This window comes from Cygnus olor, chromosome 3, assembly GCF_009769625.2.
Source record: "Cygnus olor isolate bCygOlo1 chromosome 3, bCygOlo1.pri.v2, whole genome shotgun sequence".
In the NCBI taxonomy this organism is placed as follows: domain Eukaryota; kingdom Metazoa; phylum Chordata; class Aves; order Anseriformes; family Anatidae; genus Cygnus; species Cygnus olor.
This window is the reverse complement of record NC_049171.1, coordinates 3,988,201-4,015,209: the sequence shown is the minus strand read 5'-3', so window position 1 is coordinate 4,015,209 and position 27,009 is coordinate 3,988,201. Positions and strand designations below refer to the sequence as shown.

The 27,009-nt window shown below is 44.1% G+C and overlaps 1 protein-coding gene across 1 annotated transcript in view; it reads right to left on the bottom strand.

Annotated features, from left to right (window-relative positions):
• PKHD1 (PKHD1 ciliary IPT domain containing fibrocystin/polyductin) overlaps positions 1 to 27,009 on the bottom strand; it is a 254,208-nt gene that overhangs the window by 170,374 nt on the left and 56,825 nt on the right. The window contains 2 exon segments of the mRNA XM_040550788.1: positions 1,545 to 1,695; positions 25,044 to 25,194. Coding sequence (XP_040406722.1) covers positions 1,545 to 1,695; positions 25,044 to 25,194 — 302 coding nt within the window.

Here is a 27,009-nt window from a genome sequence, read left to right as displayed (position 1 = left end):
CTATGTTTGGCATGTAGCAAAGCTGAAAATAATAGCATTTGGAATATCTGAAAGCTGCTTTCCTACCTGAATCTACATTCTAAAGCTTTTGGGAAAACATTTTAAAGGGGAGAAATGATTTGAAATCAGAGGAGCTGAAGGCATAAAGATAGTCCTTCAGACTTCATTAAATTCAATAAGACCACTGTTTGCTTCACAAGTCCTGGCTGATTGATTATATCTGCCTTTGAGTAGGCCCAAAGTTGAAAGGGATTCTGCTACAAGATTGTGCCCCACTTCTTCACAAAGACAGAGGATGAGCCCCCAAATCCTCATCTAGATTTGCAGCCAAAAGTCTCAGAAAACTGGGGCTCTGTCCTATCTCCTCCCCTGTACCTCATAATCACACTGGGGTTACAAAGCACCTTGAAATGCTTAGATTTATTATTTTCAATAGGGGAAGAGGGAAGAATATCATTCTAAATTGTATTTTAATTACAAATTTTTACTAGATTCTTTTTGTCTTTTAAGCAGGAATGATTCCCTGCGTAGCAGTTCTTAAAAAATCTAGACCGAGCAAGTTCAAACTTCTTTGGAAATGCTCATGCAATAGGGACAAACTTGCAAAGTTTCATCTGTACGGAACAGATATTAAATGTTAAGATTCAATGTTAAAATATAACTGTTAGATGCATATTTTTCATCATCATCATAATGAAAAACTAGTACCTTTAACATCCTTTCAGTATAAAATAATTTTTATCAACAGAAAAGATCCAGGTCCTTAAACCTATAGAAAATTCTTCCCATTTTTTCTTCGTCTCAGTTTCAGCATAGTCTTACACACGGGCTGAACTTCAAGCAAGCAATTGAACCAGAACAACTCATTCACTTAAATACCAAATGTGCCTGGCACTCTTCAAGATCAGGGCCTAATTTCCAGGAATGAACATTTCTGGCACCGAATGCCAAGTTATTTCAATTCATACTTTGATAGTCCCAGAGATGCACGTCCTGATACTTATGCTGGGGCTACCTCAAGGTACGCAAACCCTGCAAACCCAGCGTTCCCCCCACGCTCATACTCGGTTATTCACTTTCCACCAGTCGTGCTCTAGGATCTTGGATTATTTATTACATTCTGTAGCTGTGGCCTGTAATTCTGTAACATCATTAATTTTGTAAAGGCTTTCACAATACGCTCGCCTCAAAGATGCCAAACTAAACAGAGCTGATTATTGTTATCAGCACTGCCATTACCACTGAATGCCACTCAGGATAGCAGCGCTTTCGGTAGCTGGGGGGAAACGAAAAGAAAATAAATAAATAAATAAAAAGCCTTCCTAGTCATATTGTCATTATGCCTCAAACAGCATAAACGATGCCTTTTGCATACATAATAATTAAATGCTTCCCCATCGCCATCCCTTGGCATCCACCAAGAGCAGGCCGAGGCGGCTGCCCGGCCTGGTGTCTCCAGAGCCAGGCAAGGGCCGGGGGGCTCATGGCCCTGTGAAACTCCACGCCTGGAGGGAAAAGGAGCACTGAACCCCCCTTCTGCAGACCTTTGAGATGCAGCAGGTTGAGGGTGGCCGTAGTGGTCCCCAGCAGCAGGGTCCGGCCTTCTTCTATCGTGACACTATCGCCATCTCGCGGCGGGTGGCCAGCAGGCCAGCTGGAGTCCTCGGCCCAGAGACCACAAAAGCTGAGGGCGAGCTGGAAAAAGAAGGGGAGAGGTTCAAAACTGTTCCCTTCCTTGCATGTCAGCTCCATATGAAGCATAGCACTAATTAACTTGAAAACGGCAGGCAAATAGGCTAGCTCATGATGAGCAATGGTGAAATTATGCGTGCCTGTTACAGGCCGTGATTGCTCCTCACCTCTAAACTTTAAGCATGCACTTTGCAGTGAAGGTTTGGCTGATTTCTTAAGGAACATGTGTATATTTCTATATGGGCTTATATGCACGTGTGGACATAGGCAGTAATAAAACATTATCCAGACTCACACACGAGCTATCAAGAACAGCTTCAACTGATCTGAGAGGAGTGGGGGGGAACCAGACGCGGAAATATTTGTGGTCCTCTCTTGGTGGTACTAATCTGAAACAGCAGTGGAAAGAATAACCCACATACAAAGGCAAAACATAGTTCCTTCATTTCCAGTCAGAGCACAACATGTGCATTAAAAGCTTTTGCTTGGGAGGTGCAGTTTAGGTGAATCGATACTAGTGGTGCTATGACAGTCACTCTCCCGACTGTGCTATTGTCAATTTTAGTTTTGTGCGCCTGATGGTTTGTACACCACCTCTCATAGCACCTAAAGCAATCACATAAGGATTATACGGTGGCTACTGTCTTAATTATTCACACCAGGGAATGCCTGTTGGTCCCCAGGCTAAAAGACAGAACCAGTTTATGTCCATCCTCCCTGTAGGGTATGGATGCCAGTGTTTTCTATCCTCTGTCCCATTCTGTGATTTCCCTGCAAAGGGATTTAGTTGATTCAGTCTAGACTGAAGCGTGGGACTGAGTTAATGCACATGCAGTGAAAACATCTGGAAAGCTAAGTGCCTGGCATCAGCAGGAGTGAGCAACTTCATCACTGCAGAAGCACAGATAAGCCTTCGCATCTGTATGCAACAGTTGCAGAGAGGACAATGAACATCTCTTTTCTGTACACTTGCTAAGTGTTATAGGACAAGTTTCATCTCTATCACCAGCAAACATCTATTTGTGGATTTCAGAGATTTGGGGCAAACTTCCCAGCTGAAAGTATAGAAAGCTTTATTCACTGTCTTTCTAAAGAGGCTGTGGATTACCCTTCACAGGCAGTGCTCTGAACCAGATTATATACAGTATACACAAGTATACAATAGATCTACTGAAAAAATAAAATAAAGAGCTAATTAAAATTGTTTTTTATCTCAGAGCAGGGGACAGAGGAGGGAATAGTTCATGGAAAGGCACGCATTTCCCAGATACACTGCTTGTCAAGTCAACTGTAGCACGAAATTGCAGATGCCATAAATTCCTGTCTGGCACAACCTCAGCCAACACTGCTAGCAAAGCACTGCACTGCATGATACAGTTGTGAAACAGTGGGATTCATCTGAACATTTTGCTGAGAACATTTCTTAAATGGCTTGAAGTCACTCTGACATCACTCTAACCCTCTCAAGTCACTTAGAAGCCCCCAATTAACGCTAATGTTAAGAAAAATAAACTCCTCTTCTGAATATGATTTTATATATATATAAAAACAGTTCCCCTTACTTACTAGAAAACATTCTAGCTCTTCGTTTAAGGTTCTGTCTGTATAACATCAGTGTTTAAGTTATTCTGTTATTCTTGCTATGTTTCTGCTGTCATCTCTTAGAAAACTGTGTATCCATCCAGTTTTACCAATGCCTTCTGGCATAAAAGCTAAGAACTATCAACCTTCTTAGGACTGTAACTCAGAAAAGGTATAAATATACTGAAAATAAGTTTTAAATTATGTAGATAATACATATGTCCACAGTAAGAAGCAGTCCCTACACCATCAAGCTACACAAAGATGAACACATAGAATTTTGTTGCTGAAAGGAAAGTTTACTATCCAAGACTGATTACATAGAGGCAAATAATAATTAATAATAATTTGACCGAGGTCATCAAAATCTGTCTTTCTACCAGGTCCCTAAGAAAAGTTCCCCAGTGAGAAGATGCCTGGCTTAGTCTGCTGCCATGCACATCACCTGTATTTGCATCTTTCATGGGATTTCTAATATGTATCCGCTTTTATTTAAAACATATATAGTCGACAGATGAACATCAACTTATAACACAGGATCAAGAGCAACTTATAATCACTCATACCATCCTTCTATTACTAGAGAGGGTATAGATCTAAAGAACCTGTCTGAAGAGAGAAAAGGGGTTTTGCTCAAGGCACTTAAAATTACCACAGCGCTAAAGAAGATGTAGAGGGGCTAGTGGGAAAGCAGCTCTGTAGTAACTAAGGAAAGACATCTGACTGATGGAGGAAAACAAGCCAGCAGAAGATTTTACTTGGTGACATTTCTCTTGCAGTCCTACACCCTCCTCTAAGACCAAAAAGTCTCTGCGAGAGAAGTGTGGTCTAGCACAAGGCTAGTGAAATGGCCAACTGTGCTAAATCACAAATACAGCTTGCCCGGACCTTGTGGATCCCATATGATTACCCTCTCCCTGTTTTCTGGGAGAAAAGCACAGTGCAATCTCCAGCTATACTGGTCTTGTTAAGCCCCTGGCTGAGTGGTGGTTATGTCCAGTTCCAATTAAGCAGCCCATGGTAAAACACAAATCTATACACACACAAATGAATTGTCAAGAAAGGCAGGTGGCAGACGCACAGCTCTAGAAGTCTATGTTCTCATCTGACCCCAACAGTTTCCATCCATGTGATCTCAAAGAAACTTCTCAGTTGTAGTGCCTGTCTCGTCCAGCTGCCCTGTCAGTATGGGACAGGCTGTAACCCACATGCACAGGGGGCTTTGCTGCTCTACAAGCTGAGCACGCTTTCACGACTGCTGGGACAGACTGACTCACCTGAGACCCCAAAGACAAAACAGTGAGATAGCATCTCATCTCTTGAAGGCCGTGTCTTAAACATCTCCATCATGCAGAGACTCCAGCTCCTGTCCTTCTGCCCACAGCTGAGCAGGATAATAACACCCCTCTCCCTGTTAGACTTTTTATAAGTGTAAGACTCTTTCATTTTCGTTTTTTTCCCCTGCTTGGCATACAGCATTCAACCCATGGACTTATTTAAACACTTGTACGTAAGACTGAAGAGCAGCAGCAGCTGCAAGGACCAGGGTCACGGCTGAGCACCCATCCCAGGGCTTAGAAGACTGCAACATCTCTGCATCCATGTCTTTGTCAGTGCTCACACCTGACAATGAGATTTAATAGGAGCAGCAAGATCTCAAAGCTGCCATATTCCTGCAAGGTTCATTAAAATCAGTAGATAGATTGAGTCAAGAGACTCTTCTGGTGTTTTCGCCAGGGAGCTATGTATAACACAAACTGAACACTGAACTGAACACCAAAACTTCTGCAGGATGTTGCCTCACATCTGCCATCCATAGGAAACCCACTCTGAAAATGTGGGTTCTTCACACTGCGGAAATTCTTCACATTTTGAACCCAGCGCAGCAGCTGACTCTATCCCAGTAGGGAACCAAGCCTGCAAAATAACTTCCTCCCCATCAGAGGTCCAAAAAGGAGCTTATGTAAAGATAAAATAATGTCTAATAGCATACAATAAAAGATGCACAAGCTCCTTGCAGTTCGGCACATTATCCCCTCCTGCACCTTCTTTTTCCATTTTCGGGCAGATTTCTTTCCATTTTCTGTTGTTAGCTGCTGCTGCTGCTGCTGTCAGCCAGCCTGGGGTTGCCTGTGCGTCTGCCACTGGGAATACGAGCTCCCAGCACCAGTTTCTCAGCTCCTGCCTGTGACTACCTGGGCCCAGAAACAGCAGCAGCAACTGCAACCAATGAATAAATAACAGCAATATGTTTGCATTCCCACACAGACTGGCAAACAAGCCACAAAGGGAAGGGATTATAAATCACCATTCCTTCAATTTTGGGCCTAAATTTTTGTAAATTACAATCGCTCCACTAGCACAGCACATTATCTGGTGATTTTTAACTCCCCTCCAACAAAACACAAGGTATTTTGAGGTGTTAAAAAGAAAAGAAAGTCCTGTTTAGACACAGCAGAGCTCATTTCATTTCACTTTGCAGTGAATTCCTCATTTGCTTGGTTAGGTGGGGTTTTACTGGAGTACAGTCCCAATAAGAGGACTGTTAGCAGCTGTTACAGACACAGACATGAGACCAGAGCCTGCATCCTCTGATCAGAAAAAGGCAGAAATTTTAAAACCAAACCAAGAAGCAATGTTTGATCTACAGCACAGATTTTGCTTGCTGCTGTGCTCCACGCTCTCTTTTTCTGGCCTCAGCCCAGGATTACCTGAGATATGGCAATAGAAAGAAACCCAAAGTCAGGCAGGTTTCTCTACCAACCCCACCTCCAGCAGCCAGCTTCCTCCTTGCCCCCCGGCACATCCACTAAGCACAAAACATCACCTGCACTTTCACCCGAGAGAATCCCCAGGTTGCTTCCTGCGATCTCCAGCAGGAAGGTGAGCCATCGAATCCATCAGCCTCACCCCTCCTGGTATGCCTGGCCACGAATGAGCAAAGGTTTCGAACGCGGAGAGATTGACACCCACGAGGCAGCCTTTTCCTTGGTCCTGACAGATTGCCATTTAACCAGCAAGTATGGAGAGCAAGTGTTGCTCCCCTCAGTTCCCACAGAGAGACACGGTTAACATTTTAAGTGATGGAGTAGCACGCTGTAGACCCAGGACTCCACACCACATTTGAAACCCCTTTAATTTCAGTGATGGATACAGGGAGCTCACTTTCCAGGCTGTGAACTCTTGACAGCTCCTCAGTTTAATACATCAGGAAAAGATTTACACCCCCACACAACCCCCATCCACCTGAAGAAAAGAAAAACATATATTTGGAGGAGACAAAAGAGGAGAGGAGGTATTTTATTACCCTAGATGTCTTTTACAAGGGAAGTATTTTCAGCCATCTGCTCTAATTATTCCTCCTGTATTGGCCACCATCTTCATGCAACAATAGAAATAATTATCTCCTCGAGGGCAAAAATAATAAAAAAAATATTTACAGAAACAAACAAAAGTTGATTATTTTTAGCTCCTAGGGAAAAAAGCAACAACAAGCTACTTCTTAATGAAGGAGCAATTAGGAAGGTGGGGAGAACGTTTATAATTAAAACAGACAAATTGGTGGAGGCTCCTCCCTCCCACACATGCTTGAAAGAGATGCAAATGTGTGTTATCTGCTACAGTCAGTGGAGTTCATGTACAAGACACTGCTCAATGCCCCAGTAAGCTGAAACTGTCTCTTGGCATGATTCCCTGCCTCTCCTGCATTTAGGACATCTAACCCTCTGCCAAATTAACCGAAAAATGTTCACCACTACTGTAGTCATAGGATTTCCATCGGTGTAGTTCGGTCTTCCTCTGCACAGCCTGCATCCCTGAGACAAGGATGCTCTTTCATCCCACTGTTATAAGAAGTCTCCTGCATGCACTACAGCACTCAACATGAAAAGCGTCCTTTTGTTGATACAAATCAAAACCAAAAGATGACTTATTGCAATCTCGGTTTCATTCCTGGCAGCATACAAGGAGTTTGCTATAGGGGAGAATGAAGGCATATATACAGCTTCATGGGAAAGAGGGATTAGGGCCATCCCTGGGAACGGTAAGAAAACACACACCTGCTCGGTACAACACCTTATTTTGAAAATTCATGTAATTTAGACATTCACACCAAAAGGAGGAGAAATTATTGACTGTGCTATGAAATCAAAGAATGGCCAAACTCAAGCTGTTCGAGGCTAAAAATGAATATAAAAGTTCCCAAGGCTTCTCCAAGCATTCCCAGGATGGAGAGTACCATTTAATCCTCGTTACAAAACCCACCACCTGACAGGGAAGGGCCACAAACCAGCACACTGTGAACCATTCTCTACTCTAGGCAATTCACCTCCTGTTCCAAAAAGGCCAATTTTCACTACGGAAAAGCAAACAAGACAGAGATTAACAATTACCAGTTTTTGCAGGCTCTCTCTTGGCCTTAATTTCAGAGAAGCTGCCTCAAACATTTATGTAGCCTACAATGAGTTTCCTTGGAAATCAGAGATTAATCTGTCTGGTGGATCATACAATGGGACTGGCAATCTCTTAAAGGCTTTTGATTCACGTGCACTTCATTAGAGTTCTTCAGCTTTGCCATTGCATGCCACATTTCCAAGGAGGTTTCTAAACTGGAAGTGAGGGAGCAGAAGGAAATGAAAGGAGCACTTCTGGAGAAGCTTGCTATGGGTATCCACTTCAATCCTCTTTGCGAAAACATCACATTCACCTCTATCATTTCCATTTACTTTAATACAGTTCAATTCAGAAAGTCCTTTGAAAGAACTTGACAAAAAGGAGAGCATGTTTTGACTTCTCTAGTTTCTCCCATCCTTCCATCAGAGAAAGGCAGCCTCCTGGCTCCCAGTAATTTTTCAGCATCTGACCCTGAGAGATTCCTCACCCAGTTCAATTCCATGATGTGATTCCTGAAAACAACGCGGTCTGACCACTGACGTACTTCTTCCCTGTGGGCCAGCATTAAGACAGCCCCTGATATCAGTTCAGCAATGAGTAATAGGGTGGTAGTTTTTAGATGTTGGTAAAAACTGCCTTGGCAAAACAGTGAAGAATTTTACAAAAACCCAGAGGGATGAAAGGAAGTTCCCCTTGAAACCACATCATAGCAGAGACCACCTGTGGCTAATTCAACGAAGCAGACACTGGTAAACAAACTGGTCAACAAAGGTTGATAGATAATGGGACCATCCTCTTCCAATAATTCAGAAAGAAATGATTAAAAAGAATGCAGGAATGGTTGTGCTCAAGTCACAACTCACTAAGTAGCCAAACATATGTTAAAAGTCGGAAGGAAGGAAAGACACCTAGAGAACTGTACAATAGGAAAAAAATGAATCATTTATACCAAAATACAACATTACCCTCAAAGCAGACTGGAAGTAATATACTTATTAATAAACTAAGGCTGGGAATTAGCAGAGTGCTTCTGACCATCAGTGCAGTGAGAGGCTGTAAAGAGTGAGCTCCTTCCCTTATGAATTGTGGTAGAACAGGCATTGACCATAACCCAACAGACCTTTTCCAAGGCCAAAAGATTATATTTTTACATCTGTCTGCATCATCTGTTGCTTCTTTTTACCCTTTACTCCAGTTCTAACACATAGGTGAAATTACCCTACCCAAGAGAAGTTCCTTCATCAGTGACTCCCAGAAGAATTGATACAGCATGGGTCAGGGCTGGGCAGGTGGCTGGACATGAGGACCCCTCTCCTATACCTTTATTTCTAAATGAGATTGCCTGTACCCTGAATTAGAAAGAAAGAATTGATCTTTTTTTTTTTTCACCTTTTTTTTTCCCCTCCTTAATTTTAGCTGTCCTGCAGGAATCTTTCTGACTTCTGCGGAGTTGCACAAGCACAGAAAGGGAAGAATCTGGCTGGGCATGTTCTCTACGGGACTGATGAATGACCTAGTCTCTCTCCAACTATTACAGGATAAATCTGTTTACACACAAAAAATTGACCTGGGCCAGTGAGGTGGGACTAGAACCAGGAAACTGGCACGTCCCAGAGGTAAAAATGCATTTGCAGCCAACAGCATTAGTAACTCAAGACCATAAACAAGCCATGCTGTCATTAATTACTCAGACAGGGGCAGCCGCAAAAGCAGTGAGAAGACCCAAAAGCCAACTGTAAATAGTTCGTCTAGCTGATTACTTCAGAAAAAAAATGAGTGGGCAGTTTCAGAGGTCAGAGCCCATGGCACAAGTCAGTCTCAGGCCAATTTGCAACTGGACAATGGCAGGAGGAAGAGCTTAATTCTTCTTCTTAAAAGCAAAAGAAGAAAATTCACCACCAAAAATAAAACACCAAAAAAAGGAAGGCTTTTCCAGCAGGGGAGTAATCACTGCAATTTCCAAGCACAGAAGGTAAGGCTCTTTGCACCAGAGGTATTTAATTAAGGACACGGAATATTAGTTTGATCAAATGGTGCTTTCATAGGGAGGGCACTGAAAAGACATCGCTGTTGGAAGGGGGGGTGCACGTCCCAGATACAGCATGTGTCAGCTGCCTATACCCTGGCAAGAAAGCTCACCTGAATCCAAGGTAAAATACCAAGTATCGGGGGAATATGAGCAGCATTAAACCACTCCGTAATTAAACAAACCATGAGACTCGTGGGAAGGCCCATGTCTATTTACCGCACTCACATTGAGTCCCAAAGTGTTGTTCTCAGCTCTCCTGGGGTTTTTTGAAGGTTATGTTGGGAGGTTGATCCTAGAACCAGAAATCTTAATTTCAAAGATAAAGGAAAGCACTGTGGAAGCTAAGGAAATATCTTGGAGCACACAATAGCTTTTTCTTGCTGTGGCAAAATCTGCCCATGGTTGCTGGCAAAGAAAAAAATGCCCAGGTTGCACTTCAAGGGCAAGGGACCAAAAGGTCAGTGCAGGAGCAGCAGCTGGTGCCCTGATGTCTCAGAAAAACGCTGAGATTCACAAGAAGAGGTGGGGAGTGCCCATGCTTGGGTGGCAAAGTCAGGAAGCAAACAGGTTCATACCAGGAAATTTTTTGGAAGTCACTGAATTGGAGAAGCAGAACAGAGGCACATATTAGACTCTTCTATGCACCTAGCAAGGACGCTAAACTGATGGAAAACGTCTCTTGTAGAATGAACAGTGAAATTCCCATTTGCTTCAAAAAAAAAGCTAGAATAGTACTTTTTAGCAGCTTAGTTCAACACATCACAGAGAGCTGTAGAAGAGCCTTTTTTCACAAAAGGCAATCTTTCTCTACAGTAACTCATTGCTAATCCACAAGAACCTTCCTAATGTTCATTTATGGCCTGATATTTAGAGACAGTTTATTTCAGTGGAAACTATCCCAGCAAAATGTAATCACAAGCCCGACTTGCATGAAAACCCTGTGCGTGCAAATACATCAGGGAATTCAATGCAATCTTCCCATTCAGGAACAAGAAGACTGGTCTTCCCTTTCCAAAACGCAGTTCAAGGGCACACATAATTTACACATCTCTCTAAAACAGTGATTTCTCAAAGACTGAAGGCTTCCAAGACAAATTATAAATGGCAGTTTCATGGTAACAAGCAAATTGTAACATCAAGTTGTTTGCACAAGCAGAATAACCAAGTGTGGTGACTGTGCTGGACTTTGCAGCACGCGCTGTGCAAATATTGTCTCACAACTGAACAAGAATGAGTTACTTTAACTAATCTGAGAGCAAACATTGCAAATAAAGAGATTAGCTTAAGCATCTTCTAACCACCTGCAGGAAAAGAAATCAAATTATGTGCCTGCATGTCAGCAAGAAGGATTCCTGAGTGAACTCTACTGTAAATGGAGGGCTACGAGTCTAATTCACCCCAATAGTGCCAGTGAAGATCTGATGATGGGTTTTTTAGTGATCAGGTGGCAGAAAAAAAACCTTGTGAGATTCCCAAATCAGCTGCCAGAGTGGGCTAGAGGTCAAAGCATTGGTGTGGAATCCAGTCCCTAACTCTCACGCAGCTCCTAGAGGGAGTACTGCTACACATCCCATCACTGCTCCAAGCCTGGTTTACAAGGGCTTTGCAATGATTTACCAGGCCAAGACTGAAAATGGCTTTGCTGCATGAAGGCTACAACTTAGTATGTGCTTCCTTTCTTTTTTTCATTTATATATCCTCTCTCAAACAAATAAGATGACACTCTGCCCAACTTTAGCACCTTCCATCTACAGACCCCCCAAAGTACGGTGAAAAGCAACCTGCTAGGAAAATTATTGGTTGCGATCCCTCTTTAACTGAAGGGAAAACCAATGTACTTGCCAGTATCTTGCGGAGCAGGATTACATTGCTTCATTATCCTGTGACAAAAATTCATGTCTGACTGCAGCATGCCTGGGTTCTGCTGAATCACTGCAGCAGCTTCATCAAAATGTTTTGCCAGATAATTTTCACATGTCTAAAATGTATTTTTAAAATGAATTCCAGATTTGAGAGGGAGAACCTGGATGGGCACGAGGAAATGGCTTTTGGCTATACTCCATCCCAGGCTAGGATCTGATGCAGACCAGGAGTATTAAAAGTTGTTATTCTGGAATTTGCTTCTTTGCTCCAGTGTGCATAGAGGTAGGGAAGTCACTAAAATCTTCACTTCATCTGACAGAAGTGAAGTCCTAAAGGGGGATAGAGATTAACTGTCCTGGCATGCTTTAATAATAACTATCACTTCCAGCACTGGGTACCAGGGTCTGCCATCCAGCTACCGAGTACCACCTAAAACACCCTATTAACTTCACTAAAGCAGTATAGTATATAACAATATGATAAATGCAAGCCAACTAGTCAGAATCACATCCCTAGGGCTGCCTCTGCATTGCAGAAACATGATGCAATGAAGACAAAGCCAGGCCCTGCTCAGCGATGCCCAGGGCCAGGCCCAGAGGCCCCGGGCCCAGCCTGGAGCTCCGGCGGCTCCCCCTGCCCCTCAGGCAGCACTGCTGGGCTGGGTGGGTGCCGGAGCCCTGGCACAGGCTGCCCCGAGAGGGGCCGGGGGCTGCTCTCTGGAGAGCTCCCCGAGCCCAGGGACATGGGGCTGGGACATGCAGCCTGTCCTCCAAGCCCCTCACTGACTCTGTGCTATAGGGGCGCAGAATTTGGCACTCCCAGCAGCCCGTGAGACCTCCCTGCTCCTGCAGAAGTAGGTGACAGCAGCCAGACTCCTGAGATGGAGACTGAAGCCTTGCGCTGCCCTTTCAGTCCTGTACCTGCCCAGCAGGGAGAGGGTTTCACCCTGCGTGGCTGTTATTTCAGTAATGCGAGCTTTTTAAGCGACTCATCCTAATCTGCGAGCTTTCAGAGTCCGCTTTCAAATGCAATGTCCTGTTTAGTTTTAGCACATCAACAACATGCTTTCTTAGCCTATCTGTATGCATTATCTAGTGCTGTAATGTATCATGTACTGAACTACAGCATCATTACAGGTAAGTGCTCAGGTTTAAATGCAAACATAATTGCATAATGTAGTACAGCCAGGAAGAATAATGCAGGAAATAGAGCCAGCTCCATCTGATAGTGCAATCTGACTGGAACGCTGGCCGTTCGGATCAAACGCGCAGCCCAGATGGGGCAACCAAGAATAAAAGTGCTTTGCGGTATCTTTATTGTCATCATCAAAAACACTTATCTGCCAGAAAGGTAAAAAGGTGAAGATGGGACTCTTATAGAAAAGGTCACGCAAGCAATAGGGGAACACTGGGTTATGATGGCTGGGGAGATGGCACTCCTTAGCAAAGGCTACCTTTGCACCATCACTGCAAGCTGAATTTTCCAGTTCCTAATGGGAATCTGGGTGTTAGGTGTCATTTAGAAGACTGGGCACACCCCTCCTATCTCTCTGCAGACAAAGGTGTCTATTTAATTGCAACAAATCCAGATAAAGCCCAGGATGCTGATGTGCAAGGAGCTGTACAAACATCAGAGATCATTCCTGATGCATGACAACTTCCAAACAAGGACATATCTAGAACAGAAATATGTACTTTAATATATTTATTATATAGAGTTAAAATTAGAACTGATTCTCAATGGAACAGTGCTGCTATCTATTTTTTTTTCCCAGTGGTTGGAGCTGCCAGTGACACATGATAGGCAATTTCAGCAGGGGTGCAGACAGCACCAGAAGCCTGAAACCAGCTGAAGTTCATCTAGGGCACTTTTCTCTGCATGGCTGTGCCATGAGCAACCACGCCTCAGCTGAAGAGCAGCATCACACGCGCTATGGGACATTAGCCACTCTTGTCGTTTCAAGAGATTTCAGCCCAAACTTCATTGTAATCAGATAACAAGAAGAGAGAGTAGCGTGAGAGAGAACCCCTCGACCAACACGCCACATGGCTAACTGAGAGCCCTTTGAGTTCAAAGCACAAACTGCTGCTGTCTGGGCTACAAAGCCATCCCTTTGTCTTTCAGGGCTGTAACAGCTCATCTTTGTTGGGAGCACAGATCCCCTGCAATGTGCTGTGCCTTTGCCCTCCCACACACATGTTTGTCTGCCTGTTAATCACTTGGCAGGATATAAAATCCAGAGTCCCATTCCCAAGGAGCTTTGCTGGCACATCCACACCCCAATGCATTCAAGTGCCTAAGGATGCAGATGGGTGCCTGGTAGCATTTTCCAAAAGCAGACTTCAGGACTTCAGGACTTCTGACTTCAGGAAGAGTTGGGCATCGTATTAAGGTACATACCTGAATCAGTATGTACTTACACGAGGTGGAAATAAAGTGCCTTGGTGCAAACCCCAAAGCTCTGCCCACTGCTAGCTATCACCACCTGGAGGAATGTGTCCAAAATTGTCACCCTGTGGTGTCTACATCTCCCAGAGGTGAAAATGAACATCAACCAACTCATATCCATGCTGGTGACCACTGAGTGCTGTCCTTCCTGCATAGGAAATCTCACTTTCTGCCACATTGCCTGAGCCATCTCAGCTTTGAAGCTTTGCCCCAGTTCATTGGGCATAGGTGGATTCAAAACAACAAGAAGTTAAATCCCGAGATCAAGAAAACAGAGAAAAACAGACCTTGGCTGAGACACCTCTACAGTTTTAGAGAATTGCTCCCTGCCAGCTGTTTTGCATCTCTTTCCTCAGTTTTGCATAGGTCAACCTGAACATCTAAAGCCATTCAGAATGTCCATGCACACACAGGCCTGCTGGTGAGCTCGGAGAAAATCTGTCCTCAACACCAAGAGCAAAATCTACATATCCCACTCACCAGACACAGGTTAAGGCAGGAGGGAAAAGGCAAATAAATGAGAATTAATGTGACAATGAAAGAACAAGAGTGCGCGTGAAAGACAGAAACACAATCCCTAAGTGAATAAAGCCGAGCCTGACCCTCGATCAGAATCCCAGGCCCAAAGAAGATGTGTGAAAGCAGGAAAATAAATCAATAAGCAAAGCGGCAATCTTTTGCCTCGATTTTATCCGAGGAAGTCAAATTTACTGAGCTCCTCACAAACTGTCTTTGGCTAAAATCACCGCTAACGAGCTCTGACATTTGAAATTTAACTGAATATGAGCTAACAGCTCCCAGCCCTGCACCACCCATGAAGTTAACTGGGAATATTTTGTTAATGCCGTAGACAGGCTAACTGCCTCTTTATTGAGGAGACGCAGCATTCACTGAAAAGTGTTTATAGCGTCCGCCTCACCTGATGCCTCCCTGCCGTGGGACGTCTGCTTTTCTTCAAGGGGCCTGCAGAGCTCTCGGTCCCCTCCTCTCCTTCCCATCAGGATGGTAATTGTTTGCTAGTTTTTACGAGGCAGCCTTACAATCCCTTAACAAAGTCCTTTGCTCTGCAGCCATTCCCAAGGACGGGCTGGGAACGAGGGGTTTCCACCTATGGAGCTGCCAATCAGGGAAACGCACCTGGCACTTGCAAGGGGTTGTTAACTCAGTCCATCGCCCGACTCATCCTGAAAACAGCCTGTTTTTACTGGCAATCACATAAAATTAACCCCTTTGTTAAAGACAGAATGAAGGCTCTTAGATAAACTGTGGCAGAGTGCTTTAACATGCTGATTTTTCCTTCTGCTGCAACATTTTTTAAAATTATTTTGTCTTAATAAGTGTTTCTGAACTGAAATAGTACAGGAATTCAGTCATCTTCCAACTGTGCACCTCCTTCATGTTGTTTAGAGTTGGGAAAGACTTTGCCATAACACCAGCGGTTACAAAACAAGGAAGAAAAAAAAAAGAAAACTAACAAAAAAAAAGTATTACTTATTCTACTCCTTACTCTAAAGTCTTCATGCAGAAGAAATGATACAAGATGATTATGTTTCCATCACTACCAGTAGCTTGCTAGAAGCTTTTCAAGTCTTTGTTATCCTCAGGATATTACCACTTTTTTTTTCTTTCTTTTTTTTTTTTTTTTTAACGATGCAAAACCCAACTGTGTCCCTCACACACCACACACCAACTCCAAAGTTTATTCTTTTTTCTTGTGTACTGGATGGGAAGCCTGATCTTATGGCTCAAGGCATGGCCAGGTACCAAGCTCAGCTCTTCAGAGCTACATCCCTGTAGAAGTGATGCCTTTACGCCATCATCCACCTCACATTGAGTGTCACACATGACATAGGCAATACATGTCTAGACTACAGCCTAGCAGAAAATATTGTAGAGACTAAAAGGGAAGGAGATCCTGGCCTTCTAGAACCCATGTCTAGTCATAACTGAGGTCACCTGGCCTGTTCAGCCTGGAGAAGAGGAGGCTGAGGGGGGACCTCATCGCAGTCTACAACTTCCTCACGAGGGGGAGTGGAGAGGCAGATGACCTATTCTCCATTATCACCAGTGATAGGACCCGCGGGAACAGTGGTAAGATGAGGCAGGGGAGGTTTAAGCTGGAATTCAGGAAGAGGTTCTTCACTGAGAGGGTGGTTGCACACTGGAACAGGCTCCCCAGTGAAGTAGTCACTGCACCAAGCCTGTCTGAATTTAAGAAGCGATTGGACTGTGCACTTAGTCACGTGGTATAAAATTTTGGGTAGACCTGTGCGGTGCCAGGAGTTGGACTTGATGATCCTTATGGGTCCCTTCCAACTCGGGATATTCTATGATTCTATAACCAGACCACCTGAGTTGCTAACCCATGTGCTTATCCAAATGAGTCCATATCCCCGAAAGCTCAACAGCTTTGTATATCCACAGCAAGCTTTTGTTCTGAATAAATGTCTGGGAACAACCCACCAGTAAAGAGGAAAGACTTGCAGCAAGATGGAGCCACCACAGCACCTCACATGCTGACACACACACATCACTCACACTCTGCAAGACTAAATCCAATCGGTTTTAATGTTGATGAGGGAACCAGGGCTTCAAGGGGTAGTTTTTAAATGTGTTCAGAACTGGGAATGCACATGTCAACCAGGGCCTCAGTGCAGCACCCTTAGGTGCCTAAAATGAAGCACCAAAAATAAATAAGTAAATAAAATAAGTAAATAAAATAATCTCTGGTTATTTTTTAAGACTAAAAGGAAACATCCTCCTTTCCCCAAATCTGGCATTTCAGTGCTCCAGGCCAGGAGTTGTCTCCACTGCCATGGTCAAACCCAGTCTCAAATCTTTATGCTTGACCAATATAAAGATAGCACCTCATCCCATGGTCTAGCTGTGGCCAGGGCCCTTTCATTTCCCCCACTGCATCCTCACTACTAAAATCTCCCAGTTTTCAAAACAGGGCAAACACTGCCCAGCTCATTACTGGGTGCCAAAACAGGCCGCAGAAACATCAAGTGTAGGACCATGCTTCTCAGAAAATTCCTGCATGCAACATCAGGTCTTGTTGCTCTGTTTGGGACTGGGAAGAGGACATGAAGTCGGATGGTGACACAGAGGACATTGTCAGGGACGCAAGAGCTGCCTGAAAGCATCTTCAACCCACATTACACCTAAGGAGGGGCAAGACCTTCTCACACATTAAATCACACTCCAACCTGGGAGAAGAACAAGTCCAGGCCATGTGTGTCTCCAAGGAGCTCTGCCCTTTCAATCAAATTCCCAATAGGGAGATGAAAAAGCTTCCCTTTCGGTTCATCCAGAGCCCAAAGCTGTGCACCCCAGCATGGACCCAGCCATTAAACACCCCCAGCCCCTTCCTCCAAACCAAGAGCAAGTTCCACAGATGGAGAACCAGGGCCACGCTTCCACCACAGGCCATCCACCCCCTCCAAACCTGCCGAAATGCCAAAGGAGTCGATTAGAGTCTGTCATAATTAAACAGGAAAGTGGCAGCAAGACTCTGTGCAAGAGCCTGGGAGCAAGCACGAAGAAAATTTGCCCGCAGTCCCTCAGGAAGGCTTCCTCGCACCCTCCTGAACTTAATTCAGGCTTTTTCTGGGTGAGGGAAGGGGAAGCCTTGCTTTCTGTCCACCGCAGCAGTGCCTCCAAAATGACACTTTTCACTCTGAATCTGTGTTTCTTTCCAGGGTGGGGAGCAGGAATAAATGGGGGGGGGGGGGGGGGGAAGAAGGAAAGCGGTTCTCCCGCTTGATTCTGATTTCACACAGAATGAATAGGAGTGGAAAGGCGTCAGGGTGCTGTGGGTTATGGGGTGGTGGGCATCCCATCTTGGGGGGAATGTCCAACAGGCCTCCAGTGCTACAGTGAGAGGGATGGGGACAGGAGGGCTCCCTGGAAAAGCATGTGCAATTTAGGAAATAATGTCTTATACACTAGAAAGACGGTGGGATGGGGGAAAGAAAAAAAAAAAAAAGCTATTCAAAAATGGGGGAAAAAGAAGAAAAAAATATAGAGTTCAGCCCTTGATTTTTTTGAGCTGGCAGCAGAAGAGGAAAGAGTTAAACCTCAAATCAGGAAGCAAAAAGTTAAAGCAAAAGAAAAAAAAAAACACACTACAAGCAGATCTCCTAAATTTCCCATTGCAGCCCAAGGCCGATCCCATTAAAAGAAAAAGGGGAGAAAAAAAAAAAAAATGCAGGAAAGGAAAGAGAAAGAAGGAGAAGCAATTTCGCTTATCCTTTTCTCGCACACCTAGCAGCCACTTTTTTTTATTATTATTATTATTATTATTTATTTATTTACCTCCCCCTTCCAGAGCAAGGCCCTTATTTTCTCATTTAGTCCAGCAGAGATTGTCCTCCCGGAATGACCTTTTTTTTTTTTTCTTTCCCCTTTCTCTCCTCCTCTCCCTCGTCCTCCCCCTCCCCCCCCCCCCCCCCCCCCCCCCTCCTCGCTGCCTCCAGGCCATTGCCCTCATGCCAGTAACTAGATAACACACTCTATCAGAGATTTTTTAAAAAATCATTGCAAAGGCACTAGGGCTGATAGTGGCATCAATCCTAGCCTGACACGGGCTCGGGTCAACCATTTATCTCTTCACATTGCCTGTGGTTACTGTGGAGGCCATCTTGGTTCTCTACGTCTTAACAACCTTGCAGATGGTCCCTCTCTCTGCTCTGATAGCATCCCCACCCCAAGACTGGCTTTGTGCTTTTATTTTTATTAATTTGTTATGGACTCCTCTACTTCCTTTTTGAGAGGCCTGCAAATCTAAGTTGGTTTTGCATGTTCCTGCCCCCGCCTCTGAAAATAACCATGATGACGACAGGAGGTTAAGCAACAGAGAACGTAATGATGCAAGGGGGGGGGGCTTGCTGGGTTGTTAAAAGTGTGTATTTATATTAAAATAATAATAATAATACACACCTGATATTTTGGAAAAGTTTCATCTAGTCCTCCTCCTGGCTCCCCATCCCTTGTGGCATTGTTATGGCAGGGTATTTGCATTGCCAAAGCACCCAGGAGCCCTGTTGAAAGCTCAGTGCACCAGGCAGCTGTAAGAAAAATCCTCCCTGATAACCTGTAGCCAGAGCCTACTGTTCCCCTGGCCTCTGTGAGACGTAATCAGTGTGGGCAAATGAAGATAAAGCACCTTCTATCACCTGTCCCACGATACCACGACAGTGCAGGTGGCATGGCTTCGCACTAAGGGCAAGGAAGCACAAAACCGATGGGCACAGCTGTGAGCAAACAGTGCCAGGGCTCATTCACAAGCTTCTGCTCAGACCGGGATGCCTCTATCCTCATAGATGGCACATTTCACTCATACCCTGCTTAACCAGCCTCAGACTGGTGAGTGGTTTTCCTCCAAGAGAAGCACTGGAGAAGGCAGAGGGAGAATCATTTTCCTTTCTGGCACCGTCTGGTGCTCCAGAAAAAAAGGACAGATGGAGATGGGCAGCCAAAGGACACTGAAGAGACAGAGCATAGGAATGAGAACGCGTTAGGGCTGTACCATTTCTGAAGATGAAGGATGAAGAAGCGTGAAAGATGACACCCTCATCTTCACCTTTAGGCGCTGGTGCCCTTCTGAAGTTCCTGGATTTATTTATATATTTTAAACCAGAAAATACATATAGACATATATGACCATAAACATGAAGCCCACACATATCTACAAGCAGGGGCAACCAACTATGAACCTCCCATCCTCAAAGCTCACCCATGAGATGTCCATACAACATGAGGATGGCAGTAAAACAAGAGTGAAAGAGCATCACACACCTACCATGCAGAGCACAAGGAGCCTGCTGGACCTGCAGGAGAGTCACCTCCCATCTCTAGTAACCCTCACAGACATACAATGTGGTCAGGAGATCCAGCACAGCACTGATGTGAAAAATAAAGTAACAGCCCTTTATGGCTGGCGTGCTCTGTGCTGCCAGAGAGCCCTATCTGCTCCTTGGGATGCTGCCTAGGAATTTTCACCTATATAACGTACCAAATATCTCCAACAGACGAAATTATCTCATCTCCGTCCTCACCTCAGAATAATATGGCACCCAGAGAAAGTTAATGAGGAAAATAAGTGGAGGAAAAAAAAAAAGAAAAAAAAAAAAGGAAGGAAAGATTCTAAGATATACAGAGGAATACATGGGATTTGGAAAGCTGATCCTGGTTACATTAAGAATTTGAATAGCAAAGGTCTCTTAATAGACCATGCAGTTCTCAGATGCAGACTTTGCTTGTTTGTTGTTGTGTATTTTTCTTTTTAATTCTGAGAAGCAGACAAAATGGTTATCCCAGTACCAATTACCAAGCAAAGAACTTACAGTTCCTCGATACTCTAAGCTACTTCTTAAATCTCAAGACCTTCCCTCAATGCCCTACTGAAAAACAAACTAACGTCAGCACAGCATAGTCAGGCAGAGCCATAATCCAGGATGGCATTTTTATCTAGCAAGTAATTTTTTATTAGCCTTCTGTTTCCTAATAGGGACCCCTCGAGGGTTGGGTTGGAGAGAATTCACTAGCATACCAGTTCAGCTTCCCCGTGACTTAACACACGTGGCACCTGCCCTCCAATGAGTGTTGCATCACACATCTGGGCCAGGAGAGGAAGGGGGAGTCAGCGCAGGGAAACTCTGCTCAAACAGCATGCTGGCACAATGATTAGGTCTGGTCCAGTGATCCGGAATAATCATCTGAAAGCTCACTAAGCATAATGGGTTTGGAGACATCCAAACCTGGTCAAACCTTCCCCTGAGCATCCTTTACGCGTGGTATCAGCGTGTTGTGCATGTCTCATCACTGTCACGGTGGCTGACATCTCATTATGTAGCCAAGGTGGAAGTGGACAGGTACTGAGTGAGGATTAGAACTACTTTTATTTTCCCTTGCATTATTTAATTCATATCTTTCTATTATCCAGTGTATCATGAAGCTGTGAACTAATTAAGTCCTGTGGGATATACAATCAGTGGTGGAATTTTTTCCTTTTTTTTCTGCTTCTCCTTTCGGTAGGCTAAATTGCGTTATATACAGATGTAAAAATAATTCTACAACTCTTCCCCAGATAACAACGGAGCAAGCTGCAAACACTAATGATGCCAAATACAACAGTAGGGCAGAGGCCTGCTGCTTGCTTCGCGTGACCTACTTACATCATATGGTGGCAAGTACTTCAAAAAGTGAAGCAAGGGCCAGAACCAGTTTCTGAAGAAGGCCATAAAAGCTGTTCTCTCAGGGATATTCAGGCTCGGAGCAGGCCCCAGGAAAAGGCCAAGCTAGTGAACCGAAGTCTGATGAAACCTGCTAAGTCACAAGTCTCCAGCCAGCAGAACCACAGAAATTTTGGGGGTTCCTCTGAATTCCAACCTGAGTCCAGCTCAGACTGCAGCCATGGAAGCAACAGCTTGAAAACCTAAGTAGAAGGGATGAATATTGCCTCACTTCCCAAAAAACACAGCTCTTTTCCTCGACTGAGGATGCTGCCCCAAAATTTTCAAAGCGGTTCAACCGGACCATCAAATCCAAGTGACCGACTCAAGGCAGCAGCATGCACAAGGTGAACAGGACACCCAGCATTTTCAAAAAACAACCTTCTAATTTGGATGAGAGCAACAGAACAATTTTTGAGCAAAGGTATGTTGTGATAAGAGGTGGAAGAGCTCTCTTTTCTGCAGACTTAAGCCTCCCTATTTCATTCATATCATCCAAGATTTATGGTATCTAGAATTAAGATCTTTTCATTAAAATAGATCTTTATATGTATTTATGAAGGGGAAAAATAAAAGTTAAATAAAAGAAAAAAAAAAGCACCTAACAAAGAGTTTGTAGGTATGACCCTCAAGTACTTGGAGCTTCCTTATATCCAAGACAATTAAAGAAGTTCAAAGAACAACTACCTCATTAACTCACAGAGGAAGAACATGTGGTGTTTGTTAATCTCTGCAGGTGACTTTGGTGTCCGTGGCTTCCACGTGCACTTGTAATTCAAACAGAGGGCAAGGAAATACCTCAGAAGTGTATATAATATGCTTTGGATGTGACCAGAGAAATAGAGGAATGTGCCTGTCTAGCAGCATGCCGTTATTCAAAACCCAACTAACAGAGCTAAGGTCTGACTCCTGGATGAGTTACGTTAGCTGTTTAATGCAACTTTTCAGTAAAGCTGATCCAGGGTGAATTCACAGGCTAGTTCAGTCACTGTTTGGATCCTGTTCTGTGAAGTCAAGCAAGAGGAAAATGCCGTACAAGGCTCCTGTTGGTTGAAGAAGGCATCAAGCTGATGGCCACGTCTCTGGCACTTTCTGTACAGTAGGATCCTAATGCATGGATTCCCCTTCAATGCCACCGGGCTGTCTGTGAGCTATTGGTGAAAGGGCTGCTAAAAGCATCATCCCATCATGGTTTGTGTTCATCTCATTTCCAGCCCACCTGCCAAATCCCAACTAATCATGTTATTCTCTTCCTCATTATATTAAGAATTACAGGCAGGTCTTAGTAAATGTCTTATAAAGAATGAAGAAAAAAACACCCTCTCCCTAACCGTTTTATCCCGTAGACTCCAGCTCCCAGGACAAACCTTTTGAGTTTTATTCAATTTTTCCTCCAAAGCAAGTTTGTTCTCCTTTCTTATCAATTCTCCCTCCATGCTCTTGATAATACAAGCCTCTGTTGGCCTTTCTTTTATGACTTTTTTCCCTTCTGCTGCCATCCTGGAGCTAACACTGCTCCATCACCATCTCAACATCTCTGCTCCCAACCTCCCACAAAACTTGGCTGTGCTAAGGCTTCACTCAGTTGTCAGCCTGCCTGGGCATCATTCAGCTGGCAGAAGAATAAGTAGAAAACAAAACACAGAACAGAGTATCTTTGGTTTTGGAGTGCTTTGAGATCCTTACATGAGAGTGCAATAGAGGTACCAGATGTTATTATAAAGAGATGCGGCCCCATTACTTGTACGCAGAGTTTTGCTGCCTGCTAATAGCACCATTATCCTAGGGCACGTGGTGCTATTAATGCATTGCACTGCTTGGTGCAGAACCTGGGGACCATTATTTCCACTGGAAAGGTAAGGCCAGTTCACATGACATGATTTAAACCTCTACAGTGAAGCATGCATATGCCGCACCAGGTCGTAAATCTTCATGGGATGCTGTCAGCTAGAAAGGGACCAAAATTGAAACCATTTATCTGAACTCCCCACCCATCCACCTTTGCTCACCAGGCCAGTTTTGGGAAGAGGGATAAAATGATTCCAAATGCCTGCTGGGTTCATTAAGCAGCAGCAAATCCCAGATCTAAAGGCACTACTGGTTTCGTCCTGCTCTCCTTTCACTCACGCAGGACACTCAGGACTCTGCTTTTCCCCCCACACCAAGTGGAAAAAACACAGCAGAGACAAACCTCACAACTTATTCTGGCTGTCACCTGAGCCAGAAGGCCACCTGTCACCATCTCATTAGTGAGACTACAGGACCCACGATACAGTAGGTGATAACTTCTCCACGCTGCAGCCTGGGCTCTATGGCAGTAGAGCTGCCCTTTGCACATTTGGTGAGGAAAACCTGAATGAAAGGAGTTGTTGCTATTTGATCTGATACTGGCCTAAGCACAGCCCCGTGCTGGCCTCTTGCACTTGCTAAACAGCAATTTTTATTTTTTGGCTTGGTTTTCCCCATGGCTGTGCATGTTTCGGGTAGCAGAGCTAGCAATGCTGACTAGCAAGCACAGGGGAGAGGAGTCACCCTGCATCCTACAGAATATGGAGAGCCAGGGCATCACGAGGGCTGGCAATGCTGAGAGGGGACAGGCTACGTATGATACCTATGATGTTCCTTCACGTGTCAAGGACAACACGAAAACACTTGTGATTTTTTGTTTGCTTGCTTTTTTCTTAAACAGAACGAAGAAAACAAGGGCGTTTTAGAATGCTTAGTTGCAGTAGCAATATACATGTAAAAAATATTTGCAGGGCAAGTATTGAGAGATTCTTGGCTTATTAAAAGCTTCAGAATCTGATGCTGGAAACACACCAAAGCTACTTGGACAGGATACTGCAGCTGCTCTGGGGTAGGGTGGTAGATACAGCAACCAGATTTTCACTGCAGACAGTCAAGAATTACCATGGTAACTTTAATATCAGTACTCAGCAAACAAACTTCAGTTTCCCAGTACTAAGACGACCGCATGATAATTTGGTTTAGTAGAGAAAAAACAGCATTAATTCTGATAAGTCAGGAGTGAAACTCTTCCCACTTGCACTGGTAGGACTCCACCAACTTCTCAGGAGTTGTGCATTTAGGACAGGATGATGGCAAAGGGACATTTGACACTCACCAAATATATCACCGCTCTGAATTCCTTGTCACAAGAAGAACAACCCAGTACTATAGCTCAACACCCCCAAAAACTCTGCGACACCCCAAGAACTCTAAAAGGATGGCTTAGGTTTATAATTAACGTTTTTAGAAATTGAACTTTATAATGATGTTAGTTCAGAATCACAGATATTATAATACACACTTTGTGGATGTCTTCCTAGCAGATAGACTGTCCCATTCTATTTTGAATACTAAAGAGGAGAAGAAAAAAAACAGAACCAGAGCTGCACAAATGCTGAACGCTAAGTCCCTGCCGGAGAGCTGAAACGCCGTATCTCATTGCTAAGGTTTCCAATCAAGTAACAGAAAACAACCCCCTTAGAACAGAATTTGCATTTATATGTACAAAAGGAAAGTGTTAAAAAAGGTGCCCGCTGCCCAGAAAATAAGGTAAAGCTCATTTATGTCTCATAAAATACATGATTAACCATAGTTAACCATTAATTCAGCTGCACAGCATTAGAACTGCTGCTCAAAGTTGGAAAGCATTTAATATTATATATTGCTGCTGCTCAGCCTAAATTGTTTTGTATGTGTGTGTGTGTGTGGTTTTTTTGCCTCCTTTAAATGTACACAATATTACAAATTTAATTTTAAGCTGTTTGAATCAGTCTGTAAAAAAGATTTGATTATACCTGAGTGTTCTGGCCCCAGTTTTTCCATATCTCAGTAATCTTGGCGGTAATTGGCTGATTAGCTCCCTCACACTCCATCTCTGCCTCAGTTTCCATGGTAATGTTACAGGAGCTATTATAGATGAGAACTTCATCTCTTTCCACTTTAGGGCTGAAACGAGAAGGGAGGTTAAATGGGGTGTCATCAATCTTAATGAAATGCAATTATTTTTACTCTTATTAATCATTGCAAGCCATTAGCTTGTGGCAACTCCTGGCCACCATTTGTCAAACTTTGCAAATTTCTGTAATTTTGTTTCCATTCTTTTATTGTTTATTTGTTGTTTTTTTTTTTTTTTCCCTTTATCTGCACACACCCGCAATAAAATACATGCAGTAAATATCTCTCAGTGATGCCTTTTGCTGCTTCCCCAAACTATTGCAAACAGTAGCAAATGCCATTCGAGGACCAAGGAAGATACGTGCAGACAACAGCAAGGGAATCAGCAGCGCTAGGATCAAAGATGGACTCCTACATGGGGTAGGGTTTGTTCACATCTTCCCCTCCCCATCCCACTCACACTTAGCAATAGGGAATGAATAACTTGCAACTCCCCTAGGGCAAGTGGAGAAATTGGAAAAGCCACACAACTGGCTAACTGGTCCCTAATTCCAACTGTGAAAAAATGAGCTCATTTAGGGGTTCCAATTCCTGCTACCCAGCTGATTGTAATGATGCTTTGTTGCTAGCATTGGAACATTAACTTAGTAAATTAATTAAAGTTACTTAGCAGCCCAGACTAAGCAGATTCGATATATGTGCCAGTTATAGTAACAGACATTTGCTCTAAAGCCTCCCCTTGCACAGGGGAGAAAAGTAATAGAAAAGGTGGTGGGGAAGAGATATTTTTCCTGGGTCTCGCTGCTGACAGCTGCTGACTTCGGTAGCGTTTTATTATGGGGAGCTATAGGATCCACAATCCCTCAAAGTGAGGGGAAAGCTTCCCAATTTACTTCTACAGGCTTTGGGATACTCCGGTGCCACTTTACATTCCTTTCCCTGGTTCCAGCCCCCAGCCCAGGCTGCCCCCAGCCCCATCCAGCCTGGCCTTGGGCACTGCCAGGGATGGGGCACCCACAGCTTCTCGGGGCAGCCTGCGCCAGGGCCTCACCACCCTCATTGTGAAGAGTTTTACTCAATAAAACAGGGGATAAGATCTGTAGGACCAGGATTTGCAGAGGTCTTCAGTGTCCCAAAAGCCTCATCTCACTGGATTTTCTGGAGAGCCAAATTTAGGAGGCTTAGAAGGCTAACTTCCACCAAAATCAACACAGCTGGAAAGCCACCACCCAGAGCTTTCTCGTGAGCCTGGTGATCAGGACAATTTGATGAACCTGAAGTTTTCAGACCAGGCTGGATGCAAGAGCTCACTGTGCAAACAAAGAGCTGCTCTGACGGTACAGTTATGGGCTGTTTGGTTTGGTGGCCTTTGTCAGGGCAGCGGGAGGATAATTTGTTAAAGGAAACAGCCGCATCAGCAGCAAAAAAAGGAAAAAAGTCTTCTGCAAGTAGCTGAACCTTTTTAACAGTGAATTTTTATTTCTATATTTAAATGAACCTTTCCCTCTGCTGTATCAATAATCAAAAGCCAGCCGTAGGGAACTATGCTCGCTTTTGATAGTGACACTTTGAGAACTGCTCTTGTCCTGTACAATAATTCAATGGACTGGTCTCTTTCAAGACTGCATAGTACTTCTTTTTCATGCTACAAGAAAAAGCTGCATCTTTAAACAACAAACAGTTTTAAAGGAAGAAGGGGCTTGTTGTTGGCTCGGTGCAGGGCCGAACTCGCTAGCCACTGCAGTCAATGGGAGGATCTCCGATCACGTCTTTTTACAAAAGGTTAACAAGTTTGCTTGTAGGCAAAGGGCCAATTCCCCCCTGTTCTTGAGCAACTGCATCTGAAACCCTGATGCTGGATGCCTG